Consider the following 18026-nt stretch of genomic DNA (forward strand, 5'->3'; position numbering starts at 1 on the left):
GATCGTAGTCATCCTCCATATCCACCTCCTTGGTAGCCTCTTTATCAGTTACTGCGCCTGTCCAATCAGGACGCAGTGCTATTTCTGTGTTTTCATTTCGCCCATCGCAGGATTCTGGACTTGGCTTTTTAGGGCCAAGCCCATCGACACGGGGGTCGCTGGGACCGCACTCCCCCCGCGCCGGCCTCTGGGTATCCGAAGTCCCTGAGGCGGTAAGTTTTTTCTCCTTATTCTTACTTTTCATGGTTTGTTTCATTATTTCAGGGGTGTTCTCCCCTTAGGACATTTTAAATTCGGGTGCACCCCGCCCATGGTGCATCCTAGGACCGCTCGTCGAAGAGTTCACAGTGTCCAACTGCGAGTCTTGCAGTCAGGTGTAGGACTGCCAAAGTTAGTAATCCCACGCAGAAGTGAGCAATACGTGGGGATTAAAGAATAATCCAAGATTCATTCAATAAGAGACTCTAAAGAGTCAACCTTCCGTAATGACGACTGATGTTCAGTCGTTTCATATGTGTATAATGTTGTTTAAGCAGATATATTCGCATAAAGTCCAATTTAGTATAATTGAAATTAAGATTAATTGCCTGGTATAAATATAAATACAAATGTACGTTTTATTTATTTTATTTTTGTTTATTTTATTTTATTGATATATTTTATTTAGTTTTATTTGTTTTCATTGTTTAATTATAATTAAAGTACCAGGCAATGTACAGAATACTATCTATAAAATATAAATCGAAAGATCAAGAAACACATGAGCCCATCAATGCTATTTCGAATCTCGTATCATGGAAACAAAAATTAGCGTACATGTAAATCCGCCTTAAGGTGACAAAAGTCCCTAGACATGTAGCAGTGAGTTTCGCATCATGAGCTTCTCAAAACTCATGCCCAAAACAAACCTAACCTAACCTTTTTTTTTTTTTTTTTCGTGGAAGAGGAAAAATGCCTCGAGCATTCTACCGGGGGCCGTCCCCCGGGATATGTGGGGCTTGCACCCACTAAAAAACCTCTCCGCAACACATAGCACGCTGGACAACAGTTGCAACCATGGTGGAAGAATACATGGTGTGCGCAAAACGACTCTTTCTTTGTCTAAAATCTATTGTTTCTTTCTGATTGCGACACGAAAAAATATATGTCTACCAACATAAAAAAATCCCTAGAATTCTAGGGATGTAAGTGGCGGTACATTGCAGAATTTACTATGACTGACTAGACTGTAACATATGTACATACAACTACATATGTACATATGTATGTGTATTATGTGACATTAATTGATAATTCGTTAATCGTGTGAAATTATATATGTAAAAGTAGACAGTTTGTTGCATAAATGGAAACCTCTAAATCCTGAATGTATTCCTTTTTACTATTTGTTATCTTTATTGTTTCTTTTACATCTTAATACATACTTTAATATAAAAAAAAATATTTAAAAAATATCAATATTAAAAATAAAATTGCACGAATAAAATTAATAAGTGTAAGTGTAAGTGTTTTCATGTTTTTCAATCCTTTCTCGACAGTGCGGTATTATTTTGAAACATTTCTTGAAACAACTTTTTCTTCTTGCATACTAACATAAGTTTCGAAACATTAGAAATTAAGAAAGTGAGAGTTGTATGAAATAAAAATGTAATTTATTACAATATTACTATAAATTTTACTTTTAGGTACACATATTTATATACATTATTTCATTCTGTCAAGTATATTTACATAATTAATACAAAATTACAAACGTTATATATATTGTACATTGTTTTTTCTCGAGTAGACGAGATTGCGCTTATTTGCGCTTTCTTTTTGCAGGAAGAACATTCATTTTTTTTAACTTTTTTGTCTTTTTTTTTTCTTCCTTTCTTATATTTTCTCTTTTATTAATTTTGTTCACTCTGATGTATGTGCGAGTTCTAACGAGGCATTGTAGCACTTCCTCAGGTACCCAATTTGAATCGTATCCGGAGTTTTTAACGAGGGAGACAACTTTTCGGATGACATAATCTTCAGTTGAAAAGCCTTCACCGTGGAAAGCTACAAAGCATTCATCCACAACTTTGCTTAGATTCATAAGCTCCTCTGATGAATGAATTAGGTACCCTTTGGAAACTGTTTTTACCCAGTCACATTCTTCCGTACGAGAATTGTCAGTAATGTTGATTGTACGCTCTCCTAAAAATGGATATTTTGATATGAAGCGATGGGCTACATAACCCGCAACATATTGCAGTCCTGCTGTTTGGACTATATCGCTGCTATTGGTACAGCTGACTGGTTCCTTCTCTTGATGTTGGATTTTGAAGCCACATTGCATAAAGTTCCACAAGTCGTTTTCTTCATTTTCATTCTCACATACATCATCATCCAAGATTTCTAAATTGTCACTTCTGTCATTATCTCTCTCATGGACGGAATCCTCCAATAATTCATCGCATGTAATATTGATAATGTTTTTAAATAATTCCTGTGTGAGAGTTATTTCTTCTTGGAGATTATCGTCTGCACATTTGAAATTGTCCTCTACAACAGTCGCATCCGTGAAATTTTCATTAAACGAATTAAGTCGTAACTCTGAATTTGGGGTTGATAAAGTCATGTTTTTCACAGATGTGCTTGTCGACGTCGTTTGAGCCGATTGTACATATCGGGATGTATAGGCTGTTCTGCAGTGTGAGAAGTGCCAGCACTTGACAATGAAGACATGCATGTTGCATTTAAGTCTTCTTCCGTATTTCTGTTCATGGTAAACAAAGCTTGTGAATGTTTACCAAGGACGTACCAACGGAGTCTGTACCGAAAGTCGTACCCAGAGGAGTTGTCATTGGTTGCACCCATTCCCCTAATATACGAAAAGAAGTTTTCCAATATATCTTGTTGGAGTCGGCGTGTTATTATATATTGGAAATCTTGGGGGAATTTGATTTTAAGATAATCATGTAATGCACGTAGAGAAGCGTTGCTGATAATAATGCCTTCCTGAAATGGCATCATCTTTGTCCTGCGGCCCACTCGCATGCTCTCCATGTGCAAAGTCATCAGAGATAATATTTGTTCTTGCTTTTCCAGATCCATACCATAACCATTAACACCTGGGTGTGTGCCGTACTTGGTTTGGGAATTGTGAACATCAAACCAATTATTAACAGCCAGGACGAAATCAGAGTATTTGAGATATTCCACCTCTTTTAAAAGCTGGTGATCACCGGCCCATTTGATGGCTTTCGCAGCAGTGTGGGACCAGAGTTTTGCTGCCGGGTGCACTGACTGCCTCAAGTTTTGTCGAGCATTAAGGAGTTGTTGGGTTATTTTGTGAGCTATGCGAAGATCTCCAGAGTTACCCATCTTCACAATTTCCTCATAAACTTGAGAAGTAAATGTCTTTTTGCAGTTGCTTAATGTAAAGCCATCATCAATAAACCAGTTCCTTAGAAGCTTAAGAAGATGAGGAACGTCTGCAAAAACAAACACTTTAGCGTCTTTAATTGACGCATGTTGGAAGTAGTGTTTCTCGGGAGTGATCTTCAATTCTCCCCATACTCCCTTGTTCCCCATGTCCGATGTGCATGCAACAACTTGATATCCAGCATTATGCAAGAGTGTTAATGCATCATCCAAAATGTTTTTCTTCATTGGCTGGTCAAATTTATAATAAATGGGTTGCTTCCAATTCCCAAATAGTCCACGTACCATAATGACCTGTACTTTGGAGCATGGTCCGATCAACTTTTGTAATTTCGAGTCGAAGCGTACTTCATCAGATACTGCCATTTCATCAAAAGTGAGTACAGTGATCTTCATCATTTCAGATAGGTCTGCGCTTTTCTGCTTCATGATCGCTAGTACGTCCATTAAAAAGCCTTCGTAGACATCAAACTTTTTTAGTGCCCATCTTCGTAATGATGCCAGCGATGGTAGACTGAAGTGTAATTTTAAACGGAAGTAACGGTATGCTTTGGGGCTGATGCTCCGAAACGAAATGGCAGAAGCATAATCATCAACTGACCACTTCACCCATTTTTTATTTTCTAATAAGCACCATATTTGCCCCTCGGTAAAATATGGGTTTAGTACCGTTTTGACCTTTTCAGTGACACCCACTGTCAGTGCTGTTTCTTTTTCGAGATTCGTTGTCTCTAATCTTACATGAAGATCGGCAATGGACTTTTTCAGTGTTAAATTTTCGGCAAGAATTGCCTTTAACTGCTGTTCCCGTTCTGTTAATTCCAATTTTAATGCCACGTTATTCGCTTGAAGAAAGTTTTGTTCCTGAAAGTGATTCTCCGATGAATTTTTATGAAATTCTCCAAGTGTTCGATAATGGTTTAATTCTTCCTTCATCCACTTAATTGTCTCATACGGATCCTCTTCCTTGCGTGTCGTGTTGTCACGGCTACTGCCGGTGCAATTGTCATCCACAAATCTGAAATAAGTTTTAGATCATTATTTTGCGTTACATTTTACATAATATTTTTTTATGTTATTTTCAAGTTACTGTACAGTCTGAAAGATATGAAGAATATTGATGTCATTTCGTTACATAAAGGAAGTGTGAAAATGAAAAATTAGTTTAAAATTTTGTAGGTGATCTCACTTTAATACTGAAAAGATTACCGCTACTGCATTTTTTAAAATTGTTTACATTAAAAATAGTTTAATACAAATGTTAGCATTACAGCTGACAGATTATTACATTTTTTTTTAATACTACTTTAAAAAACAAACTTTTTTTTCTCATAAAAAATAATGCTGATAACGTAACAAAATATTTAATTATGCAGTAAATAAGGAAGTATTTCTCACCGATGCTGACGTTTCAATCGTTGACTTCCTTCCTCGCTGAAATACTCATTCTCCTCTTTTCCCGTGATCTTCGACGTCAAACGGGTTTTCCCATATTTCAATTGACGAACGGCTGAAAGTTCACTGCGCCTATGTAATACAGCTTTCTTTCTTTCACACCTACAAAAGAAATGCATAAGTAAAGTAACTCGAAAACTTAGTTAGTCGGAAAAATTCATAGCAAAAAGACAATAGATCTCAAATCTCAAAATCAATTATAGATATTTGTTATCTACTATACAAATGTTGTCTGCAAATGTAATTCCACGAAATGTAAGAAAAAAATAAACAATCAATCCGAAGATATACCAATTTGTGTATATTCATAATCATTGACAAGGTACACTGTTCTTGAGATGAAAGGGTTGAACCGATTGACTTAACATTTTTCTCACAACTTGTTAAATATGTTTGTGAGACAACTATGTGGGCGATGAGAGATTTCTTAATTGTCATACATTTCATGGTAGATTGAATAATTCAACAAAAAATAATTTTTTATTGAAACCAATAGACATTTGTCAAAAAACCCGAATTGATATATCTTCAAAGTGAGTATTACAAACCTTGTTGGGAACGTAGAATTCCGTACGTTGCACAACGAATCAAAAGGCCCTTCTGGTGTACGGTTGACCCTGCCATTTGGTTCCAGCCAAGGATTTCTGAAAAGACATAAAAAGAATAAAATATAAATAATAAATACTTCCTTTTTAACTTTATCTGGCATTTATTTAAAATTAATTACAAACGACACAACGTTACGACTAGGCACTTCCTAGTTAAATATTTGTAATTATTGATAGGTACACTTGAGAATAACTAGGAAGCGCCTAGTCGAAACGTTGTGTCGTTTGTAATTGATTTTTAATAAATGCCAGATAAAGTCAAGAAGAAAGTATTTATTATTTGAACTTTTTTTTATTTGCTGGCAAAGAAAAGTCTTATACGTCTTTTAAGAATAAAGTTTGTTATTCGTAGTAATGAGTGCAGATTTGAAAATTCTATTTGTATTTTTCAGCACATGAAAACTGCAGTCGGTAGTAAAAACAGTTTTCAGGCCTTCGGTCTTACCACGAGTAACAAAACGTTCTCAACGGCAGGTTTGTTTGATAATGGAGGATTCACACTGCGTCCGATGTTCGACGTACGACGATCCGACATCCAATAGGAAATTTTTGTCTCTAATAATAAATTCTGTTATTGGATGTCGGATCGTCGTACGTCGAACATCGGACGTAATGTAAATCCTCCATAAGAATCTGTACTTTATGAGACTTTATCACTGATAATGGTTTTTATAAACTTTTTATTGCCCGTGGTATGACCAAAGATCTGAAAACTGTTTTTTTTTATGGCTCTATTGATATCTGTAGTGGTTTGTGGGTACTAAAATATTCATTTATGAGATTATTATTATTAGTAGCGCTAATTAAGTACTTGTAGTGTAATACATACCGACAAGACACTGACGTTGTTGGAGTTTCATGTTGACCTGTCATATCTGCCTTATCCAGCAGACCTAAATCAAGCAAAGGTTCTGTCATCATCCTTGATACGGGTGTTGATGAACGTAGCAAAGATGAAAGTTCCGGCTCAACAGATGAGATTCTCTCCTTTGATGGGCCTGGCACAGGCGACAGACTTGCAGCATTTATTGCTTCTAGAGGTGACGTTGATGGACAAACCAAATTAAAGGTCCGCTTAACAATGTTACAATTTACATTGCCTTTGTCATGTGCCCTAATAAAGAAAATATAAATGTAGTTTCATTGTCACATGGTTCTTGGAGCAACATCCATAGTCATCTTGTCATAAGCGTATGAATATTAATAGTTTATGTTAACTTTATTATTCTTAATAATTATTTTTAAAAAAGGGAGCGTCAATATTTGCTTTGTTTAATAAATTACACATCCAACTTACTGTTCGTTTGTTGTTACCAGATGCAACGTTGGTACAGCAGTTGGCAAAAGTCGTCTTTTAAAAATATTTTCTCCTCTTTTTCTCTTCGATTGAATGAAAGATTCCGGAGTAAAGTGTACGGAGCAAATTCGTGCTTAAATAACAGATAAAAGAGATACATTACAAAACTTTTCTGATCTTTCAAACAATATAGTTTTTGTTACTTCATGATACAGTATATCAAAATAAACAAATTTAAATTTTATCATGCAGAGGCATACCGTTAACGATGTTCGAAGGCAATATAACCTCTCCAATGCTCCGAAACCATCCTTCACGGATTATTTTGTTATCCGGTAATTTATGAAAATTTGCTTGCTCCGGTGTGCATGTTCTGCAATTATTTTCACAGTTTTTCACTATGCAGCGCACCATTTTCAACGATTTTTCACGTTTCACGACGCTCACGTTTCGACAGAGAATGTCAACAATGACATATGCAGAAGTAAAGTAAGATCAAGTAAGATAGAAGATAATAACCAGGGAGTGCGAGAAGGATGTTTAGACACCAATTGTACCAAACTTTCAAAGCTAAACATTTTGTTTTTCGCAGTTGCCTGCCCTGTGTTTTTTCGTGCCCCAAAGGCTGAAAAGAGGCGTGGTTTAAGGTGCTTTTTCATGCTGACGCTCAACAGCGTTGAGCGACGTCACGTGACATCACTATGATGCCAGCGTCAAGAAAGAGAAGTTGGATTTTTCCAACTTCAAGCGTCAAAGCCAAAGCAGCGCGAAGACGCCGAAATTTTGACGCTGTTTTCCTTTTCATGAATTTCAATTGACGCCGGCGTCAATTGTGGTCATGCGACCTTCTTGCCGCTGAAAATGAGCGTCGAGCGTCAGCATGAAAAGGCACCTTTACGAGTTTTGCGCACACCATGTATTCTTCCACCATGGTTGCAACACGCGGGAGACTCGAGGTATTACATCACGTGCCACAACAGTCCTCTCGCAGAGGCGACAGAAATACGTAAACCAGAGACGAGATCACACAAAGGATCAAACAGGGACGCCGTGGAACCCGCCGGGATGACTCACTAGTCGAAAATTGACACAAGTGCCAACGTTCGACCGCCTCGGAGGCCCTCATGATAGTGACCGCGGGCAGTCATATCATTGAGGGACGCTCTTCATTGGCTGCGTGGCCATTCCATAGGGAATCACGGACGTCCCAAGGAAGAACGCACAGGGCCATAGGACATGCACGTACCAGACGAACAGGAACCCCTCTACCCGGAGAGAGGTTCCACACAGATCAAAAAGCCACGAGCTACGCTCGTTAACATTGAGGGTTAACATCCCAGCAAACGCAAAAGGATTAAAAGATATTGAAATTTTTTAATACTTTTGAATCCCTTTTTTGGCGAAATTAGATGAAATTAGATGGGATTCGAAATGAGATGATCCAATCCCATGGAATCCAAAAAAGAAAAATTTCAATTCCATCCAATCCTATGGGATCCGTAAAGGTTATGAAATTGCATGGCATTAGATGGTTTAGAAAACGTCTCGCGCCTCCGTTGGGCGACCAAGCGCCGTTGTTCGTCGGTGAGCTTTTGTGTATGCCTAAGGGCATTACACGCACTACTGCCGACGGGCAATTAGCCCGAAAATGAGATTTGTAAGATCTGTCAGGCACCGTAGGGGGTCTCTTTACATAGCGGTCGAGACGAAACTTTGAACTCGAGAAGATGCCCCGGCGATGCGACGCTTAGCGGCGTCGACGCGAACTGCCGGTAATGCAGATACCGCGCGGGCGTGTACTATTGGTGGCGCGTACCGCCACAGAGTTTAACACGTACACTTTTCAATCCCTATCCTGGCATTTAATGGTATTCATTTTATTGTCAGAATAGACGGAATTCAATGGAATTCAATACGGAAATTTTTAATTCCTAGTTTGGCATTCAATGGTATTCATTTCGTTAATGGAATCAATGGTATTCAATGGAATTTATCACGAAACTTTCCAATCCCTAACCTGGCATTCAGTGGTATTCATTTCGTTAACGGAATCAATGGTATTCAATGGAATTCATCACGAAACTTTCCAATCCCTAACCTGGCATTCAGTGGTATTTATTTTGTTACATTTTTGTGTCGGAATTGGATGGGATTCAAAAAAGACAAATTCTTTCCAAAATAAAAAATTCCATGATATTGAAACTATTTCAATCCCTTTTTTGGACAAAATGGAATTCGGAAAGTCCTTAATTGAATTTCTGGCAATCCCGTTTTAATTCTTTTCAATCTTTTTTCGTTTGCTGGGATATACCCACCACCAGGAGAAGCAGTCGGACTCAAAGTCCGCATCACGGGCCACTTTAGCGGCTGTAGTAACGATCACGCCCGTCCCACCCCCAGGCCCCGCGGAAGGGGGGGAGAAGGGGAGGGAGGGGCGTGAAAAGAGAAGGATCCCGAAAACCCCGCCGCGGGCCGAGGAAACCCAGAAGGACGACCACCCGCACCCCGCAGCCACAACGGAGCCTCCGGCAAACCCACTGCGGAGCAGTGGGGCCGGAGCCCCGCAAGCACAGCGGTGAGCGGCGAGACCACGGGCGACCGACCCCCCGGGAGCCCCCGACCCATCGCAGCGGAGTTTCCAGGAGAAAAACTTAAAATATATATAGATATAAGACTAAATCTACTTTCTTTTACTGGGCCATCCGGCCGCCCATAGGGAAACACGCACGCCGACCGCCCCCAACTAACCACCCCCCAGAGATCCGGGAACGTCGCCGAAGCGACGCACTGGACCCCAGGAGGAGGAGAGCCAGAACCGGCCCGCGCCCGGGCAACCCAGGAACGGCAGGAAGACCCCGTCCGCACGCAAAATAAATCGCATCGAGAGAAACCGCACGCAATACATAAAGCCGCAACAACATCGCAGAAAACGCATTTATCCCGGGTCGAGGATCATTTGTTGTTGTCTCCTACGCTCGTCATCTTCCTTGCGCTGAAGAACGCGTTCAGCAAAAGTTGAAAATGCGTTCCATCGTTCTTTGGAATTGCAAATCCTAGCAATAATATTTCCCAGGGAAAGGTTCTGGCCAACTGCAGCAGCGAGTTCACCACGCTCTAAGGCCCAGAAGTGACACACTTCTATGGTGTGCTCTGGGGTGTCTTCTTCCACGTCGCAATACCGGCAGATCGGAGAGTCCTCTTTACCAATCCTATGCAGGTAGGTGCCGAAACACCCATGACCTGTCAAGAGCTGAGTTATTCTGTATGTGAGGAAGCCGGAACTGCGATCCAGCCAGTCATCAAAACTGGGGACAATCGCCTCTCTCGTTCTTCTTCCTGGGAGGTTTGCGCGCGTAATATGGATGCGCCATTGCTCATGCAATGCGTCCCATTCCTCCAAGCGTACAGCGGCCGCCGATACCTCGTTGTAATTCCCATTCTCCTTCATTCTTCGATGTCGGAGGTATGTTCTTCTTAGGAATTCCGCATATAGATGCAGGGGCGGAACACGGGCCAGCAGCGTAGCCGCCTCATACGAAACAGTGCAGTACGCCATGATGGTTCTTAGCGCAGACAGTCTAAGTGCGCGGCGCATCTGTCTCTGCTTGTTTTCGGAGGCCATAAGTTCTTCGCTCCAAATGGGAGCGGCATAGAGCGCAATAGAAGTTGCCACAGAATAATATAACCGGCGCTTGTTTTCGATAGGCCCTCTGAGGTTTGGGAGGATTGCGCACAGGGCACGATTTACCTTAGAGATCTTTGCGGCAAGATAATTCACGTGTGTGTTAAATGCCCATCTCTTGTCAATGTAAACGCCATGATATTTTATGCTGCTGGATATCCTGATGTTCTGTCCCTCGTAGACAAAGTTCGAATTTCGGGGACAGTGTCCAAAGAATACGGCCTCCGTCTTGGGCCAGGACACAGACAGGCCGAGGTCTCTGATGTTGATCATAAGCCTGTCAAGGCACTCAGACGCGAGAGCGCAGGCTGAGTCAAAATCGTCTTCAGCAACGAGGAGCAGTGTATCGTCGGCGTAACACACAACATGGGAATCGCCCGGAAGCAGAGTGCGCAGCACCTGGTCAAAACCCAAGTTCCAAAGCGGAGGACCCAACACCGATCCCTGAGGGACCCCTCTGTTGACGCGCCTAGTGCGACGGGTGCCGTCAGACGAGACGTATCTGATTACTCTGTTTCTCAGATAGTCCTCGATAATACGCCTCAAGTACCGCGGAACACGCTTGTTCCTAGGGCAGCTCTGATTCTAGAATGTTTAATGGAATTGAACGCATTTTTAATGTCCAGCGAAACGGCCAGCACCACCCTGCCGTTCGCGCGGGCCTCGGTAATTATATTCTTGACCAAGAAAAGAGCGTCAGTTGTTGAACGCATCTTACGAAATCCAAATTGATTCGCCGAGAGATCGTATCTGGGATTTTGGTCAAGATGAGTGGCCAAACGGTTGGCAATGACGCGCTCAAAAATCTTGCCGGTTTCGTTCAGGAGGCAAATCGGCCTTGCCTTAGGCACCTCGCCGCGCGGTGGAATATCTCCTTTGGGTATCAAAACGAGGTCCGCCAACTTCCACCTGGATGGAAAGACCCCAGACTGCATGCATATGTTAAAATTAGCCGTCAGTCGATGCACCATAGTAGGAGGTAACTTTTTTAGGACGGTCGCTTTGAAGCCGTCAGGACCAGGCGCCGTGTTGGTAGATTTCTTGGCCGCTATCGCTTCCTCCACTTCATCCGAAGTGATGGGGGTTCTCCCCTCCTCGCAATCACCTAGATTAACCTGAGACAGTTTCCTACCAGGCGGAAACAGGTCATCCAATAGACGATTCAGCACCTCTGGCTCAAGGGTGGTACTGAGCCCCGGAGTAGGTTTCCTAAGTTTTCCTAAAACTAACTTGTAGGGAAGGCCCCACGGATCATCCTTCAGCGTGTCAATAAGTTCCTGCCACGCGGCGGACTTGGCGTTCTGTATCTCGTGTTTTAAGTTTTGAGTAGCGGCAATATAAGCGATTCTTTTAGCTTCCAAAACTACCGGGAGATCTCTACTCCTACCATGAGTCCAGGATCTCCTCGCAGCGATAGCCTCAGTTCTTAATTGTGCAATTCGGTCATTCCACCAATAGGCCCTGTCCACCCTAGCAGCGCGCAGGCGAGGGACCGCCTGACACGCATCATAAATGCAGTTATTTATCCATTTATCCGGGCCCACCCCGATCAGATATTCCGGATCACCAGGAGTCACCGCACATCTCCATTCAATGGCTTCCTGGAAGAGCCCAATGTCCATCTTTCTGAAGTTCCATCGACGGGGCAGCGGTGTTGATATACGCCGAGTCGATGAGTCTAAGATTTTGAAAGAAATGTAGAAGTGGTCAGACATGGATTCTAAGTCGTCACAAACCGACCAATTACATATTCTGCCAGATAAATCGGAAGAAATCCAGGTGAGGTCCACTATCGACGTCCCCTGGTGGCTCGAAAAGGTGGGGTGATTTCCCTGATTCACCAATCTCCAGTCGAGTTGCGACGCAAGTTCTTCTAGAGCTTCGCCCCTAACATTAGAAGTGTTCGATCCCCAGGAGAGAGAATGGGCATTAAAATCCCCGCAGATGATGATCCTGTTATTGTGTGCTACGCAGGAGCAAATGGATAGCAGGTGGATAGCTCCTCCAAAAAGTCCGAGAATGTCGGAAGATCAACGTTGGGAGAGATGTAGCATGAAAGAATGTAAAACTCTCCCAGTCTGACCAGTACGCAATGCCTACCACGGACCTCCAACGTGGCAGGGTGTGCCGTGACCCTGTTATTAACAAAGATGGCCGCGAGATGGTCGTGGCTGTAGAACCATAGTTGATAAGGGCTGTGCGTTCGGGCGGGTTCGGAAATCGCACAAACGGCAGCCCCCATTTCCCTTGAATGGTGAACAAGGAGGTCCTGAGCCTCCTTGTTACCGTTAAGATTCAGTTGGAGACACAGAGTCATCTCTGCGCCGCCGCCCGACCGTTAATAACAGGGTCCCTACGTCTCCCACGCGTAGGTTCAACGCTGTTCGCGCAAACGTTGAGCGATCCCAGACGATGATCGCTGGGTCTTCCAGCATCTCTGCAGACGACGCAGCAGGGGTCTTCTCTGCAGGCGCAAATCTGGTGACCGCGCTCACCGCACCTAAAACAGGCGCCAGTCCGGTCCTCAGGGAAGCTACATGTGGTGCGGACATGTCCGAAAGGCCAACATTTGTAACATTGGACGGGTCTTGTCTCGAGCAGCTCGACCCGAGCAATGGTCCAACCTATTTTAAACTTATTCGTGGCCGAGATTTTGATAGCCGCGGAAAGGGGGCATTTGACCCATACAAAATTAAGCCCATTATTCATTTTGCGAATATTGCCGATCTTGACGAGATATTCGTCACAATCTCCGACCACTGAAATCTCGTTAAGGATCTCCGTCGGGGAAATGGAGTCATCAAAATTCCAAATGCGCAGCTCGCCCATAGTGGTCGGGCGAGTGATGCGTATGTTATTAATATCCAGAACCTCCTTGAGCTTACCCACTAGCGTGTCAGCCTTAGAGGTACCGTCAGCGCCGGGAATCTCAATAATGACCCCGCCGTTGATACCGCGTCTGATCTTTGAGGTCTCAATACCGAGAGTATCCAGGCTTATACTTTCACGAGCTTTCTTCAGAATGTCAGCGTAGCTGACGTCATCTCTAAGGCTTGTAATCGAAACCGCGGCAGTTTTCGGAGGTCTGCGCGGACGGGTGATCGAACGAGGGTCACCTCCGATGACCCCACGTCGAGATCCATCATTCCGGACATTCGTCTCGTTACGCACGACATCAACAGTAGGCGGCGCAGAGATTTGCGGGCCTAGAGCTTCCCCGTCCGAGATGCCAGAGGTCTCCGTGGTGTCGTTCTTAAAAGAAGTTCTTTTGGTCCTTTTCTTCTTATAATTGTTCGAAGAATCTTCTGGTTTTGTGCCAAATTTGGAACGCAATTCCTCCATATTGGCAACCAGTTGCACGATCTGTTTGTTCATGCATTCAAGCATGTAATTTGGACCGGTGTCCTCCTCTGGATACGAAGTACGAATGGGAGTCTGCGTGGAAAGAGTTTCCCTATCAGGTTTCCTGTTCTTTCCGGGAGGGGATCTCTTCTTACTCGAAGTGGGAGCCTCGATTATGTCAGTCTCTGACCCAGAAGCACTCGTAGGATGTTTTCGTAATTTAACAGTTTTATCGCGTAGTATTTCAGAAGAAATGACCCTAGGCTTCCTCTGCGGAAGAGGGGGATAATCCTCCATGCGCTTTTCTGTTTCCCTAATATTAACTTTACGGGTATCAGTTCCCTGAGCAGGACTGTTCTCGAAGAGTACTTTTGAAGAGGATCCTGTATTTGTGGCGTCCCTCATACTTCTTATCTCCTTACGGAGCATCTCCACATCCCTACGGAGGTCCTCATTCTCTTTACGGAGCAAGGAGTGTTCCTTCTTTTGGAACTCCTGCTCACGGGTGATCTTACGTAATTGTGTTGTGAGATTTTTGTTTTGTAACTCTAAATCTGCGATATCGCCGGTAGCGCCAAGACGCTCGCGATAGATATCTATGATCTCAAAGATATTAGCTATCCCATCTCTGAGATAGCCCGAGAAATTACCCTTAATATTCTTGCTGCTCGTTCGGATAGTCTCCATCTTCTCCAGACACTCGGTAGCGCACTTAGTCAGCTGCTCAGTGTTGTATGTGCGCAGATTGGTGGCAGTCACCGGATGGATCGTAAGTTTGTGCTTCGCAGTTGTTAGAACGGAAGTGTAGACTTTGTTTTCCGAAGTTGTATACCTTCTTTTGAAAGGTTTTGCCGTATTGTCTGGGGAATTCGACGAGAATCGCTCCTTCCTCTTTTCCCTACTAGGGGTAGGTAGAGGAGGTGTATCCTCGCCATCGTCATCATCCTCAATCATTATTACGTCACCAGCTGCATGTTCATCCCGGTGCATCGATTCCTCCGAATCAGATACCCCAGGAGGGACGAACGTAGGATCAGCCTTCGTATCATCGGGAGCTTGTGGATCTTCAGGTGACTTATCGATGTCCGCGATAATCCTCCTCGCAAGGTCCACTCCTTTATCGTACTCTTCCTCCATATCCACCTCCTTGGTGGCTTCTTTAGTAGTCTCTTTATCAGCAACTGCGCCTGTCCAATCAGGACGCAGTGCTATTTTTGTGTTTTCGTTTGGCCCATCGTATGATTCTGGACTTGGCTTTTTAGGGCTAAGCCCATCGACACGGGGATCGCTGGGACCGCACTCTTCCCGCGCCGGCCTCTGGGTCTCCGAACCCCCTGAGACAGTAAGTTTCTTCTCCTTATTTTTACCTTTCATATTTCGTTTCATTGTTTCAGGGGTGTTCTCCCCTTAGGACATTAAAGTTCGGGTGCACCTCGCCCATGGTGCATCCTAGGACCGCTCGTCGAAGAGTTCGCAGTGTCCAGCTGCGAGTCTTGCAGTCAGATGTAGGACTGCCAAAGTTATTAATCCCACGCAGAAATGAGCAATACGTGGGGATTAATTTAGAGAATAATCCAAGAATTATTCATTAATAGACTCTAAAGAGTCACCTTCCATAATAATGACTAAAGGTTTAGTCATTTCACATATATATAATGCTATCCAATATGATAGCATATAGTCCGTATAGTTAAAGCTGAGGCTAATTGCCTGGTATAATATAAATTTATTCATTTATTTTATCCTATTTATCCTATTTTATTTATTTTATTCTAATTTATTTAGTTTGTTTGTTTTCATTATTTGATCATAGTTAAATTGCCAGACAATGTACAAAATACTATTTACAAAAGTATAAATCGAAAGATCAAGAAACACATGAGTCTAACAATACTATTGCAGATCTCATATCATAGAAACAGAATCTTCAAAAAGATTAACGTACATGTAAATCCGCCTTAAGGTGACAACATGTAGCTGTGAGTTACGTATCATGTGTTTCTCAAGACTCATGCCCAAAAAATAATAATACGCGCGCGCGTTATATATTAACCTACCTGTCAGTGAACAAATTTGTTGTAACATATTCAGTTTTATAAATAAACAATTGAATAGAAGTCGGTGGGTGAATATAATATATATATATAATGTAATGTGATGTGATAACGCATATTATGGACATAAACAAGAACATTAAGACAAAGAAGTCCAAACACATTGTAATTATATCGGTATATCGGTGATAATTAAATAAATAACAAAAGAAAAGAAAAATTGGTGTATATGTTTTTTATTTCTTCTCTCCATTCAGGTGTCCTAGAACAGACGGTTAGTCGAGAAGAGATGCATCTCAACGCGTAATCTAAACCTAACCTAACCTTTTTTTTTTTTTTTTTGTTTCGTGGAAGATGCCTCGCGCATTCTACCGGGGGCCGTCCCCCAGGATATGTGGGGCTTGCACCCACTAAAAAACCTCTCCCAAACACTTAGCACGCTGGACAACAGTTGCAACACGCGGGAGACTCGAGGTATTACATCACGTGCCACAACAGTCCTCTCGCAGAGGCGACAGAAAACGTAAACCGTACACGAAATCATACGAAGGATCAAACAGGGATGCCGCAGAACCCGCCGGAATGACTCACTAGTCGAAAATTTGGCACGAGTGCCAACGTTCGACCGCCTCGGAGGTCCTCATGATAGTGACCGCGGGCAGTCATATCATTGAGGGACGCTCTTCATTGGCTGCGTGGCCATTCCATAGGGAGCCACGGACATCCCAAGGAAGAACGCACAGGGCCATAGGACATGTACGTACCAGACGAACAGGAACCCCTCTACCCGGAGAGAGGTTCCACATAAATCAAAAAGCCACGAGCTACGCTCGTTAACATTGAGGGTTGACATACCCACCACCAAGGAAAACAGTCGGACTCAAGTCCGCATCACGGGCCGCATAGACGGCTGTAGTAAAGATCACGCCCGTCCCGCCCCCAGGCCCCCCAGAAGGGGGGAGAAGGGGAGGGAGGGGCGCGAAAAGAGAAAAGATCCCAAGAACCCCGCCGCAGGCCGAGGAAACCCAGAAGGACGACCACCCGCACCCCGCAGCCACAACGGGGCCTCCGGCAGACCCACTGCGGAGCAGTGGGGCCGGAGCCCCGCAAGCACAGCGGTGAGCGGCGAGACCACGGGCGACCGACCCCCAGGGAAGCCCCAACCCATCGCAGCGGAGCTCCCAGGAAAAGAAGCAAGTATGTGTGTATATAAACTACATCTAATTCTATTCTCTATTACAGAGCCATCCGGCCGCCCATAGGAAGACCCGCACGCCGACCGCCTCCAACCCACCACCCCCCAGGGATCCGGGAACGTCGCCGAAGCGACGCACCGGACCCCAGGAGGAGGAGAGCCAGGACCGGCCCGCACCCGGGCAACCCAGGAACGGCAAGAAAACCCCGTCCGCACGCATAATAAATCGCATCAAAAGAAAAACGCACGCAGTACACAACGTCGCAGTGACATCGCGAAGAACGCAATTATCCCGGATCGATTTGCTGTTGTTGCCTCCTTCGCTCATCTTCCTCCTTGCGCTGGAGAACGCGCTCAGCGAAAACCGAGAATGCGTTCCATCGTTCTTTCGAGTTGCAAATCCGAGCAACGATGTTTCCCAGAGAAAGATTTTGACCTATCGCAGCAGCGAGTTCACCGCGCTCTAGAGCCCAGAAATGGCACACCTCCAGGGTGTGCTCAGGGGTGTCTTCTTCAACATCACAGTACCGACACATTGGGGTGTCCTCCTTACCAATTCTGTATAGGTAGGTGCCAAAACACCCGTGACCTGTTAGAAACTGAGTCAGTCTGTAAGTAAGAAAGCCAGAGCTGCGATCTAGCCATTCTTCGAAACTGGGGCCGATTGCCTCTCTTGTTCTTCTTCCAGGAAGGTTTCCCTGCGCGATATGAGCGCGCCATTGCACTCGTAGTGCCTCCCACTCTTCCAAACGTACAGCCGGAGCCGATACCTCATTGTACGTTCCATTCTCCTTCATTCTTCGGTGTCGGAAGTATGTCCTTCTCAAGAAATCTGCATACAAATGCAGAGGTGGAACACGGGCCAGGAGCGTGGCCGCCTCGTATGAAACAGTACGATAAGCCATTATGGTTCTTAACGCTGATAGTCGGAGCGCGCGGCGCATCCGTCTTTGCTTATTCTCAGAAGCCATAAACTCCA

At 43.8% G+C, this 18026-nt stretch overlaps 2 protein-coding genes across 2 annotated transcripts; both read right to left on the reverse strand.

Moving 5' to 3' along the window:
• Positions 1 to 1631: 1631 nt before the first annotated feature.
• Positions 1632 to 7413, reverse strand: LOC139819355 (uncharacterized). The gene is made up of 6 exons (XM_071788626.1): positions 7035 to 7413; positions 6775 to 6907; positions 6307 to 6591; positions 5418 to 5513; positions 4813 to 4971; positions 1632 to 4432 (listed from the first exon to the last, which is right to left on the reverse strand). The coding sequence occupies exons 1-6, from the start codon at positions 7186 to 7188 to the stop codon at positions 2614 to 2616; spliced, it is 2646 nt and encodes an 881-aa protein (XP_071644727.1). The 5' UTR covers positions 7189 to 7413; the 3' UTR covers positions 1632 to 2613.
• Positions 7414 to 12422: 5009 nt separating this feature from the next.
• LOC139819236 (uncharacterized) lies at positions 12423 to 12773 on the reverse strand. The gene has a single exon (XM_071788436.1). It carries the CDS (start codon positions 12771 to 12773, stop codon positions 12423 to 12425), a length of 351 nt encoding a protein of 116 aa, XP_071644537.1.
• Positions 12774 to 18026: the final 5253 nt, after the last annotated feature.

The sequence above is a fragment of the Temnothorax longispinosus genome, chromosome 9, assembly GCF_030848805.1.
Source record: "Temnothorax longispinosus isolate EJ_2023e chromosome 9, Tlon_JGU_v1, whole genome shotgun sequence".
Classification (NCBI taxonomy): Eukaryota; Metazoa; Arthropoda; class Insecta; order Hymenoptera; family Formicidae; genus Temnothorax; species Temnothorax longispinosus.

What these genes read in the sequence shown, in the direction of transcription:
- LOC139819355 (XM_071788626.1), bottom strand. Translation starts at nt 7,188, where the DNA reads ATGGTGCGCTGCATAGTGAAAAACTGTGAAAATAATTGCAGAACATGC. An exon ending in GCCTTCGAACATCGTTAACG is followed by an intron (nt 6,908 to 7,034) that starts GTATGCCTCTGC and finishes CTGTTATTTAAG; the next exon opens with CACGAATTTGCTCCGTACAC. An exon ending in CTGGTAACAACAAACGAACA is followed by an intron (nt 6,592 to 6,774) that starts GTAAGTTGGATG and finishes TTTCTTTATTAG; the next exon opens with GGCACATGACAAAGGCAATG.
- LOC139819236 (XM_071788436.1), bottom strand. Translation starts at nt 12,773, where the DNA reads ATGACTCTGTGTCTCCAACTGAATCTTAACGGTAACAAGGAGGCTCAG.